Source organism: Staurois parvus, unplaced genomic scaffold, assembly GCF_062004578.1.
Source record: "Staurois parvus isolate SC_StPar_1 unplaced genomic scaffold, SC_StPar_1.0 ptg000158l, whole genome shotgun sequence".
Taxonomy (NCBI): Eukaryota; Metazoa; Chordata; class Amphibia; order Anura; family Ranidae; genus Staurois; species Staurois parvus.
In genome coordinates, this window is record NW_028317954.1 from 185,965 (window position 1) to 198,915 (window position 12,951).

General features: G+C 40.5%; 1 protein-coding gene across 1 annotated transcript in view; it reads right to left on the bottom strand.

The window, feature by feature from the left end:
* The window catches only part of SVOP (SV2 related protein), a 78,692-nt gene extending 73,885 nt beyond the window's left edge, over nt 1-4,807 (bottom strand). The window contains exon 1 of the mRNA XM_089675755.1: nt 4,583-4,807. Coding sequence (XP_089531881.1) covers nt 4,583-4,617 — 35 coding nt within the window. The 5' untranslated portion in view covers nt 4,618-4,807. The remainder of the gene's footprint in view (nt 1-4,582) is intronic.
* Nucleotides 4,808-12,951: the final 8,144 nt, after the last annotated feature.

Genomic DNA, 12,951 nt, shown 5'->3' on the forward strand with positions numbered 1-12,951 from the left:
TTCTTAATGGCACCCTCACGCAACGGCAACTGTGGAGGCACAATTTAAATAAAAAGGGTTGGGAACTTCTTTCTTTTCTGTGGGTATGACTGCCCATTGAAATGAATGAGCTGCCTACACACAGGACACAGGTCGCAATAATGTGAACCTAGCCTTAACATGCAGAACTCAACACGGACCTTATTTCTGTCTAGTAAAGGATAGCATTCAGAGATGGAGTGAAGGTTAGCAAACAAGCTAATCACCTTGTTCTTTAACTAGGATGTTATGTGGTTAAGAGTCGTAACTTTTGTGCATGATAACACAATGTTGTACACAAATTCAGTATTAGCAGTATTTTAATTTTACATAGTGTTTACAGTGGATTGTACATTAATTATTTATGGTCAAAACTTCATTTTAAAAAAAAATCATTAATTAATACTTTGAGTTTTTCATTAAACAAGCAGGGGGAGTTTCCTGCTCTTTTACATGGTTTACATGCTCTGCTTTTGCTACTCGGATGAAAGAGAGCTTTTGTTTACAGAGCTCAACAGCTCAGGCTGATATAAATCCCCCACCCCCCAAAAAACCCTCTTAATCCCATCAATAAAAAAAAACCCCAAGAAAAAAGAAAACCCCTCCTCACCTCTGTCAGCAAAAATCTACCAGCCACCAAAAAAAACTCCTCCTTACCCCCCGTCTACCAAAATTAATCACCTCCCCAGCAAAAGTCCCCCTTCAGTACAAAAATCCACACAACACAAACATCTCCCTTCTCTCAAACACAAATCTCCACTCCCCAGCATTGAAATCCTTAGAACAGAAATCCCCCCCCACTAAAATATTGACACCCTGAAACAGAAATAACCCCACATCCCAGCACAAAGATCTCTATCTCTCCAGTAACCCCTTGTCAAGCACTAACCAGACCTCATGTAGAGCAGTGTCTGTGCAGTGTGAGGAGATCTTTTCTCTCTTGGTTGGTTCATATGACATGTCACAGCTGAGGAGTCTTGGAGTTTCCTTTGTTCTGCACTGCCACTCTGAACTCAGGTATGACAAGAAGCAGGGTATCTTTCTGCTATGTGGGAGTTCCTGTCTAACGACAAGTGACATAATCCACAGTTGTGCAGGGACTCCAGGCGTCTCTAAACTGGGGCACATGCCCCCAGTGCCCAGCAATAGAGGCGACCATAGTGGCAAAGCATACTAACCTTAAAGTGGAACTTCACTCTCTCAATCAACATTGACTATTTTGAATACTTATGCTGTTAGTATTAGTAAATGGATACGAAAGTATATAGTATTTACTTATTTTAAAGTGCTACATTTTATTAGTTACTTCCTAGCTTCCATGTCTAGGCAAATGATGTCATACATCGCAGGAGTCTTCAGAAGGGGAGGAGAGCTTTTCAGCTAAGTACATGCTCCTGCCTGCGTGCCTGAGCTAAGGGCATATGGATTCCAGGAAGTAAATGCTGCATGAATCCCCTGTCGTTACTCAAGATGGCCATGGTCAGTAATGCTAGGGAGGTGTTTTTCAAAGTGATTTCTCAGCAAAATAATGCATGGAGACATGGATGGGTGAGTTTGCTTTCAATATTATAAATGAATTAAATAGTGCTCTTGGTTTGTGCTGCTCAGATACAGTGTAATTCCTCCTTAATTGCTGTTGTTAAAACAAATTAATCTTCATGCCACTTGCTTAAAATACCTGCTTGCCATATTTGCGAAGTATATTTGTGATTCCTTGCTGTACATTAAACTGTATGTGTATCCAGAGCCAAAACAACCTCTGTCAGGTTGTTATTGCTGTCTCAAATGGGGAGATTAAGCCTTAATAAATGTCCTAGTTATCACTGTCACCGGGACTGAAAGTAAGAAAAAAGATCAAAGTTTTGAGTAGTCAATGGAACAGAAATAGATGGAGAATCTTCCAGTAGAGACACTTATTCTGGTGACAACTGAGGCAAAGAGGGGGTTAACATTTTAATTAGTTTAAAAGTGAATTTAACTAGTTTAAAGTAACACTTCCCCAGTTCTTTCACTTAGACATCTAGTTGCTCTGTGTTTGACACACAAGTTAAATGACATCTATCTAGAGAGGAATTTTGAAGTTGCTATTTTTTGATTCCTGCCTTGCTTTGCTTGTCTTGAATACTTTTAAATCACAAACAATAATAACAATGTAGCTAAATTAATCTAAAAGCTAACATTTCTTTTGTTTATACCTGTAGGTTAGTTATTACAAAGTATTGAACCCAAAGAGCCAGGAAACTAGCATTTTCATAAAGAAAGGGTTGCAAAGCTTGCCTATGTATTTCAGTTATTGGTAGATGCTGAAGTGTTAAACCCACTGGCAATTTCTTATATCTTTGGGAGATATCTGCAAAGAGTTCCTAAATCTTCACACCTGCTGAAGACACTATGTGGGGCATCCTGTTCTTGCTGATGGTCTTTATTTATTTTATATTAAAACATGCACAGGTAGATAGGAATACACACCTTCTAGGTGCACGTGATTATGACAGGGACATTTTGCTGATGTAGAATCCAAGGCAGAATAGAAAAAACAACTGGGTTTAACATGCCAGGCTCAATTTATAACAACACTTTTTGGTGAACTTTTAGGGAAACTCACTTTTTCCTCATTGTGACATATATACCTGCTTGGCACAATGTAAGCATGCTGATAATCACTGTAGTAGTTACTAAAAATACAATAACAGTTGAGACTTTCTGGGTTTTTACATGTACAGCTTCCCCTCTGCACACAGAACACAAAGGGTGTCGCTTGTTCAGCACTGCTACCATTCATGGAACACCTTGGGTTTTTCTTTTAAGTATGCAATACAGATCATTCTTGTGTTTCAGCTTTAATCACCAGAATCAAGAAAAAAAAATCACACATAAATACATAAATATATACAATATTAACAAAGTGGTAGTCACAGAATTTTAAATCTTTGTCAATTATGAAGACTTAAAGTAGAACTATAGGCAAAACTTTTTGAGACTTACCTTCAATTCCTGTCCCATAGCCAAAACAGAAAGCGAAGGAAAAAGGAAATTTCTTAGGGACCCCCAAGTCATCCGAACTAGTGTGCCCATTGGAAAATTTCCCCTCTATTCTAGGTTCTGCGGGCAACCTAATATGTGGAAGTTTTCTTTTACTTTCAATGATAATCATAAACAGGACACATAGATAGGGTAAAACTCCCTAATGGGGGGCCCAGACAGCAATAAAAACCTAATAGGTGTTCTTATCCACCTCCACTCTGTTCAAAACAAAAAAAAAAGTTTTGCCTTTTGTTATACTTTAAAATGGTGTAAAATCTAAAAACAAATATATTACAGATTGCCAGTTCTTAGATGTGGTGGTAGCATTTGTTTGCTTTTTTTCCTTTAATTTCACCTGGCTATCCGGGTGTCTGTTATTTTTCAACTTCCTTTATCAGACCAAGTTTTCCAGAAACAAATGGCAGTTAGAGGGTTATGAAAAATCATTCAACACTAAGCAAGAGTGGTTTAAAATGGCCAGTTTTGTTAATTTATGAAAAACCTTAAAGTGGAACTTCTGGAAAAAATTAAAAACGGGTGGACAGGCAGGATTTTTAATGAAGAAGAAACATGATTTGTCTCTTCTGCCTTAAAGCTACCTACCTGCCTATCCACCCCTGTACAGTAAGCTGCGCAGGCACAGCTCACTGTACAAATTCAGCAATGTCGCACATGCATGGGAATGATGTCATCCCTGCCCAGCCAATGACAGTGGCCAGTGTTCGGGACTTAGAAGCTGGCCGCCGGAAGATGTCAGCAGCCAGGTGGGGAGCTCTTGGACAGCGCATCGAGGGATCGGAGGTGAGTATAGTTCCACTTTAAAACCTATACCAAAAAAAAAAGCTGTTGCTGTATTAGCTGGAGTTTGTCTTTAGTTTTGTTAGTCGAGTTCATCTAAATCTACTAGTGCATGTAACACTACCCTCTCCCCAGACTGACAAAACTGCTCTCCAAAGGTGTCTGCTTTACTAATTCATCCAGAACGCAGACACCCAAAGACAGGAGCTGCATTACTAACTAGATCACCAACTAAAAATAAAGGGAAAAAAAGCCTAAAAACAGAAAACGAATGTAGACATCACATCATTATTTGTAAGCTGCAATATATAAAATTTTAGTTTTTTAGGTTTAATACCGCTTTAAATATTCATTAATTTCCTTGATGGGTATGGGGATTTTACTGCAGAAATCACCCCAAGCCTATAATTCAGGCTAGCATGCATGAATTGCTTTCAGCAAACCTAGCTGGGTGAGAAAGGGTTAAGAGAAATCATCTGTTTTCTTTCAGCATAATATTCTGAATTACTAATTACAAGTAGCCTGCTGAAAATAGCACAGAGATCCAGCCATTCTAGGAGCTGGATGCAGATGTGTTCTGAATTACATCTAACAACAAACAAACCTTGCAGTTCAATAAGAAACCTACAAAGAATGGTAAGGAAAAGATCCTGTAGACGGGAAGGGAGGGGGGGTCTATCCAGCTCTGCACACAGGGTGCAGTTCTGCCCATTGAAACAAGGATCACCATTGTGCTACTCACGGAAGATGTCTTAACTGGAATAGATCATCCTCCATGTCTGGTGGTGTGTGTGTGTGTTAGAGATGCCCCGACGGATCTCATGGCCTGTCACATTGTGCTGAATTCAGGAGGTCTGCCTGCTGGACAGCTCCTGTGCGCTGTGGCCAAGCAGTAGGGAAGCACAAACAGATGTGTCACACTTCGGGAATGGTTCCTTCTGCCAGAAGTGCTAGCCTACGAGGCCCTCCTTCCTTTTCCTATGTAAAGCATGCCTCTATTGGCTCTATCTCATTTACCCAGATTGGTTGCTGTGCAGCAGATCCTCATTGGCTTTTCACTGCACCTCCATTCTATTGTATTTTACAAGTCTTAGAATAATGGCTTTGCTGAGAGCTGATTGAGAAAACTCCTCAAAGTGTGATGCTTTGGACAGAATATTGTTAAATGATTTTTGGTAGTGATAGTTGGCAGAGGGATTACATGTTATTGCCACATCAGATTTAAAGGAGAAGTACAGCCAAAGCTCATATAGCTGTACTTCTTCTGTAGATCACAGGAGTGCAGTCCCTTCTGCACTCCTGTGACACGTTTTCAGCTGACGCCCGCTGTTGGCTGTCGCGTGCTATTGCCTGACATCACTCAGCAGGTCCAAGCTGGGGAAAGATCCCAACTTTAAATTCGGGATCCACCCCAGAGTAGGGTTGCCACCTCATACCTTTAACCTCCCTAGCGGTCTGATTATGTCAAAATTTCTGTGTTCAAAGCGGTACATTTTTTTGCATGGAAATATGTCGTTTTTTTATTGTAGGCCTGTAATTTTTAGGAATAACTCGCTGAAATCTGTCCGAACAAGAGTCTAGTAAACATCCTGGGTATGATAAAATTTGAAACACGAAATCATAAATTATAATATAATAAATAATCATAAAAAATAATAATATAATAATAATACATTTTATTCAATAATATAATCAAAACAAAAACACTGAAATTTGAAATAGAGCGCCAAGTTCGCACATCACTGAGCTTAGTCGCAAAATCATTTTCAGTGTCTGATGACGAATTTCCCCACAAATCATTATCACTCAATTCTGCAAGTGGTTCTAATTTACTATCGCTGTTCTCTAGCTGGTCTAAAACCGCTTTTGACCTAAAGGGACGCTTTTTGGACGCCATGGATGTTTCTCAGTTTCAAGGCAGAAAGAACAGTAAAAATGTAGGCAGGGCACAGGACAAAGCGCTAGGGACAAAATGTATGTGAAATGGTTTGATACAGTAATGTTATACTATTTGATTTTGGTGTATTTAGTGAATGTCACTTTTTTACATTTTTAAATTTCCCGCCGGTTCCGCCCCCCGTACTTCCCAACACTTGCAGGGACTGGAACCCGGAAGACGGATGTCAGCATTGGCCAGAGGAGATGACCGGGGACACTGCAGGGGGGACATCACGGAAGCGCAGGACAAGGTAAGTGCAAGAGGGAATCCCAGAGCAATGCTGCAGGGTAATCCCAAGTGTAGCTTAGGGTTACAGGTTTTGGTACTGAAAGTTAACACCGAGTAACACTCGAAAATAATGCCAGGGAGGTTAAAACCGCACACATATTAATTACACAGGTTTTGTGGCTGATTAAGGTGGCAATTAAACTAATGATCTCAAGAAAGCTGTTTAACTTGATTACACTGCAGTTGGTTCTCTCTTATGCCCCGTACATACGATAAGAAAATCGTATGAAAAATTTTGTAGAACCACTGATCGAACGATTTTCTCTTTGTTGATGAGCAGGATGTTTTAACTGATAACGATATTGTGAACAAAAAAATCCGGTTGAACAACAGTGAAAAATGTTGTTGTTTTGCATACAAACGACCAATTTTCTATACGGTATTATGATGGTCGTACGAAAAAAATCTATCACGCATGAGCGGAAACAGAAGATGACTCGGATGTTTATGTCCAAGGAATCTTCGTAAACACGAACGAAAAATCCAAATGTTAAAAGTAGATTGGCCTAATGAGATAAGGAAACCAGAATTCTGCATATTATATTTTTATGTATCACTATTTATGTATATAGATAATGTAATAAACTATATTATACTCATTGCTGTCAATTGTTGTGTATATTGCTCGGCCGGAAGGGCGTGGCTACAAGGTCACACGCACACTGTATCACTTCCATTTGTAGGGTAGATGTCAACACTATGTATTGCCCAAGGAATGATTTTTTTAGATTGGTTAATGTGGGCCACAATTTCGACCAACAAACAAACGCCTCTCAGTCATCGGATGACTTTCTAATAGTGTATTCCCACCTTTAGGCTGGTCATACACTATACAATTTTCTGTCCAATTTCTGCCCAATTTCCTTTAGATTTACCTTCAACTGTGTAGTGCAAGGGCCTGCCTAATTGGATACAATTGAAAGTGTTGTTTAGGTTTGACCTCATATTATATGGTTTTTGGTACATCTAAAGCAATCTTCTAAAGAAAATTGTATGGCCAGCCTTAAACCTCTATTTTGGGGGATATGTCTGGTCACCTAATACTCTTTGGTCTGTGTTTGGCTTTGAGGACCCCACCATATTTATAAGCTGGACATACATTATACAATTTTCTTGAGAATTTTGATTTCGATTTACCAAAAATCATATAATAGGAGGTCAAACCTAAACAACACTTTCAATTGTATCCAATTAGGCAGGCCCTTGCACTACATAGTTGAAGGTAAATCTAAAGGAAATTGGGCAGAAATTGGACAGAAAATTGTATAGTGTATGGCCAGCCATATTATGGTGAGTCGGAGATTTAATTTAATCTGATGCTCTGAGATCTGTTTCCCTATTGGGGATAGGCATACTTGTTTTTATTCATTTTAACCATTTATTTAACTTGGTAATTATACTCACTTACTGCCTTATCTGCATTAACCAATTGCCCTCCAGAGGATTTACCCCCCCTTCCTGACCAGGCAATTTTTTGCGTTACGGCTCTGTGTTACTTTAACTGACAATTGCATGGTCATGCAACGCTGCACCCAAATTAAATTTACGTCTTTTTTTCCCACGAATAGAGCATATTTTTTATGGTATTTGATCTCCTGTGTATTTTTTTGCGCAATTAAAAAAAAAAAGACCAACAATAATGAGAAAAAAAACTATTTGTGACTTTTTGTTATTAAACATGTCCAGTAAAAAAAATGTAAAAAATCAAATTTCGTCATAAATTTAGGCCAAAATGTATTCTGCTACATGTCTTTGCTAAAAAAATCCGAATATGTGTAAATTAATTGGTTTACATGAAAGTTATAGTGTTTACAAATGGCGGTATATATACTGGGATTTATTTTTTATTTTTACTAGTAATGGCGGCAATCGGCAACTTATAGCGGGACTGTGGCGGGCATTCTGACACTGGAGGGAACTAACTTGGTGTCACTGACATCCCCGATGACATCAATTCAGTGATCAGTGCTACAAAAAAAGCACTGTACTAATGGCAGGAAGGGGTTAACATGTGGGGGCGATCAAAGGATTAACTGTGTGCTGTTTTACTGTAAAGCTGTGTGTGTGTGCTTCACTGTAAGCACACTGCTCTGCATGGCTCTGCTATGCAAAGCCATGCACAGCAGTGTGCAGGAGCTGACAGGGGAGAGAACTGTTTTGTTTACTAACCGTTCTCTCTCTCCATTGGTAATGATTCTTGATCACCAGGTGATGGCGAGTACTCACCGTCCGGGACCTGGTGATTGACAGCCGAGGCTCACGCACAGTGTAATTTTTTTTGTTGCTGTGAAGAATATAAATGCAAAATGTGGCAAAAACGCACTACCATGCATTTCAGCAGCTTCTCCATTGAACTCTATTGTAGAAAAAATGCTGCTTTTTGCTTTTAAAAAAGTCCCTGACCCTTTCCAAAACCACAGCACCTCAAAAAAGCATAGATGTGAACATGTTCCATAGGAAACCATGTTAAATGGACTGTAGTGTGTTTCTGCAAAAATCACTACAAAATGCATTGGTGTAAACGGAGCCTTAGAGCCAGTGGGGAATAGATGCAGCATGGTGAGCATAATTTGGGGGGGGGGGGGACAATTCTCTTTTAACCTCCCTGGCAGTATTCCCGAGTGTAGCTCGGGGTAGAGTTTTAGTACCAAAAGTGGTAACCCCGAGCTACACTCGGGCTTACCATGTAGCGTTGCACAGGGATTCCCTGCAGCACTTACCTTGTCCTTCGCTCCCGCGATGCGTCCCCTGCAGCGTCCCCAGCCATCTCCTCCGGCCGATGCCGGCATCCGGCTTCCGTGCTCTGGTCCCTGTGACGTCGGATGTACAAGCGCCGGAACCGGCGGCAAATTTGAAATTTAAAAAAAAAAATCATTTTTTTAAAAATGATTATTACATAGTAACACATTGCTGTTTCAAAACATTTCACATACATTTTGTCCCTACTGCTTTGTCCTGTCCCCTGCCTGCATTTTGACTGTTCTTTCTGCCTGGAAACTTAGAAAAGTCCACGGCATCCAAAAAGTGTCTCTCTATGTCAAAAGCGGTTTTGGACCAGTTAGAGAACAGCGATAGTAAATCAGAACCACTTGAAGAATTGAATGATAATGATTCGTGGGGAAATTCGTCATCAGACACTGAAAACGATTCTGCAACTTTGCTCAGAGATGTGCGAACTTGGCGCTATATTTCAAATTTCAGTGTTTTTGGTTTGATTATATTATTTAATTACATTTATTATTATTATTTATTAAATTATAATTTATGATTTTGTGTTTCAAGTTTTATCATATCCGGAATGTTTACTAAACTCTTGTTCGGGCAGATTTCAGTGAGTTATTCCTAAATTACAGCCTACAATAAAAAAAAATACATATTTCCATGCAAAAAAATGGTACCGCTTTCAGCACCAAAAATCTGAAATAATTATACCGCTAGGGAAGTTAAAGCAGTATTAAACTCAAAAGCATACATTTATTATATTGCATATTACCAATTCTTGGATGTGATTGCTGCATTCTTTTTCTTTTTTGTCTTTGTAACATCAATTTTCATCTGGTGATCCTGCACTTGTCTGTCGTTTTCGTAAAACAAAAAAAAAAACAGTTTGCTGTAACTGCTTGTAAAATGTTAGCTGGAGTTTGGCTTCAGTTTATTACTGTATGTAAATCTGCTAGTCTCCCCAGGCTGACAATGATGCTGTCCAAAGGTGCCTCCTGTGCTCATTCATCCTTAGTACGGGCACTCTAATACAGGACTGGCCAGATCGCCAGGTGAAAACAGAGGTAAAAAAAGGGGGGGGGGGGGGCTGAGAAGAAGAGAAGATTGCACGGAGCAGGTAGGTATAACATGTTTGTTATTTTAAGAAAAAAACTGAACTTTCAATATCACTTTCAAATGTGTAATTATTTTTTTCCCTTTATTTTCACCTGGTGATATAGCTAGTAACACTCTTCTTGTCTTAGGGTGTCTCCATGCATTGGATTAGTAGCAGAGACACCTTTGGACAGCAACACTGTCAATCTGGGAAAAGGGTAGTGAAAGATGTACTAGCAGATTTAGATTGATCCGACCAACAAATTACTACTTTTTAATCAGTAACAGCAACATTTATTTTCCTTTTGGGATAAAGGTTTTACATAAATGAATAAAAAACCCTCATTACAAGCACCCCGTCAGTGATAAATGGCTTGTCTCAAACATCTAGCTACCAATTTTGCTGGACAACTTAGTCTGGTAAAAGAAGTTGCAAAATAACAGACACCTGGATCACCAGGTGAAAATACATTCCCTGGAAATCATGAAGAGTGTCTAAAACACTCTTTAGAATTCCGATTCCGAATGCGCCTCCACAAATGTTGGTGCGGGTGACAGATTCATGTACCTGTTGTACACAGGTACATAATTCTAGGGCAAGCATGGAGTGTGGAGAGGCACTGAGGGCAGAGTGTCCATGCAGGCACTCCAACCTCAGTACAATAGTGCTCCCTCCCCACTGCTGAAGCAGTTCTAAACCTGATAGGGATTTTCAGACACTAATGCCCCATCAGGTCCTGCAGGGAAAAAATTCCTTCCTGATCCCCTGAGAGGGAAGCGGATATTCCCTGGATTAACTTTACCTATAAATGTTAGTATCCAGTTATATTCCGTGTATCTAGAAGAACATGCTGCAATCATGGCTCCAGTGCTCCCCCAGGTTAGCAAAATCTGGGCCAGTATCAGTAAAACCATAATAAAGAAGAAGAAAAAAAGGAGGGGGGGGGGCAGTGTTGAGGACATATGGTAACGTCTAGAAGGTAAAAGGATGGGTAGAAAAAGGAGGGGAAGAACACAGGACAGGAACTGCCAGAGTCAAAGACCATGGCAGGGACTGACAAGTGGAGCCTAGCAACTATACTCGGGGGAGCAAGTAAATGTGGTCCAATAAAATCAATTTTTATTAAAGCGTTTTTCAGTGTGATTGGCAGAGGCCATCAATTCCTCAATTTGTCTGATTTTGGTGATCCTTACAAACCACTGTTTTAGAGTGGGAGCAGTTGTTTGTTTCTAGGAGGCGGGTATGTATGCCTTTGTGGCGATGAGGAGGTGTAGTAAGAGAAAGCATTTATAGAGCTTGAATTACATAGGTGCCGACTGGAAGAGAAACGTGACTGGGTCACCAGGCATCTGAATATCTGCAAATTTGAAAATCCATTGTTTAACTTTAGACCAAAAATTCTGTAATTTCTAGCATAACCAAAAGACATGGAGCATGGTGCCCTCCACCTCTTGGCACCTCCTACATATTGCTGAACTCTGTGGAAACAGTTTATGGAGAGTCTTGGGGACACTATACCATTTAGATTTGGATTTTATACTCGATCTCCTGAACACTGCTTGTGATAGATGCCTTGTGGGTCACCATTAGGATTCTGTCGTGTTGTTGGTCAATAAAAGTAATTCCCAGCTCGCATTCCCGTTGGGCCAGATATTTTAGTGGTGGCGAGTTTGGTGAATAGGACAAAAGACGGTATGAGGGTGAGAGATCATGTGGCATTGTCTCTTCATCAAGGCATAGGGCACAAGCTATTTTAAAGGGCCATAGTGCCAAAAACAGTCCTTATTTTTTAACGTGAACGGCTCTGTCTGCTGTCCATATTATCCATTTCAGGCTCTTTTACTAGGCGTTTGAGGAGCAGCGAACTATACACTATACAATTTACAATCTGACAATACAATCTTTGTACAATCAGCTTTAGATTTACCAAAACTTTGTAATATGAGGACCTACCTAATTATTCTGCATCAATTCAGCAGTCCCTTCCATTACAGATTGTACAATCTGATTATGTGCTGTGAGCTCTATTTAGTAAGGCAAAAGTGATTAAACATTTGTTCTACTTTAACCGGTTCCCAACCGTGCTATAGCCGAAGGACGGCTACAGCGTGGTTGTGTGTAATCCTAGGATGACGTAATTCCAGGACACGCCCCCTGCAGGCCCCCAGCAGCGTGCACCCGGCCCCACCTGTGATCGCTGTGTCCGTAGGACACAGCTGATCAAGGGGTACGGTAATCAGGCAATCACGGTGGCATTTTACCGTGTGATCAGCTGTGTCCACAGACACAGCAATCACCAGGTAAATGCAGTTGCCAGTTATCGGCTGCACTTTCCTCACGCTGTTCCATGCTGATGATCAGTCCCCAGCAGTGCCGCCCACCTGTGTCGTCCACCTGTACCCATCAGTGCCACCCACCTGTGCCCATCAGTGCCGCCCACCTGTGCCACTCAGCAGTGCCGCCCACCTGTGCCACTCAGAAGTGCCACCCACCTGCGCTCAGCAGTGCCACCCACTTGTGCCTCTCAGCAGTGCCACTCAGAAGTGCCACCCATCAGTGCAGCATAATCAGTGCCAGCTCATCAGTGCCTCCTATCAGTGCTGCCTATCAGTGCAGCCTCATCAACACACATCAGTGAAGGAGAAAAATTACCTGTTAGCAAAATTTTATAATTAATACAAAGAAAAACTTTATTTTTTCTATTTTTTGCACTTTTTTTGTTTATAACGCAAATAAAAAAACACCCAGTAGCGATTAAATGCCACCAAAAGAAAGCTCTATTTGTGCGAAAAAAATTATACAAATTTCATATGGGTACAATATTGCATGACTGCGCAATTGTCATTCAAAGTGCAACAGTGCTGAAAGCTGAAAATTGGCCTGGGCAGGAAGGGGGTATTAGTGCCCTGTAGGCAAGCGGTTAAAGTTTGAAATAAATATTGTAGCAGCTGATTTTTAAAAAAAGGACACTCACCTCTCCGGGGGTTCAGCACTGTCCTCACCCAAACCAATTCTTTGCCAGTCTTCGGGTTTCCGGGGCTGGCATGTTTATTGTGGGCATTCCTTG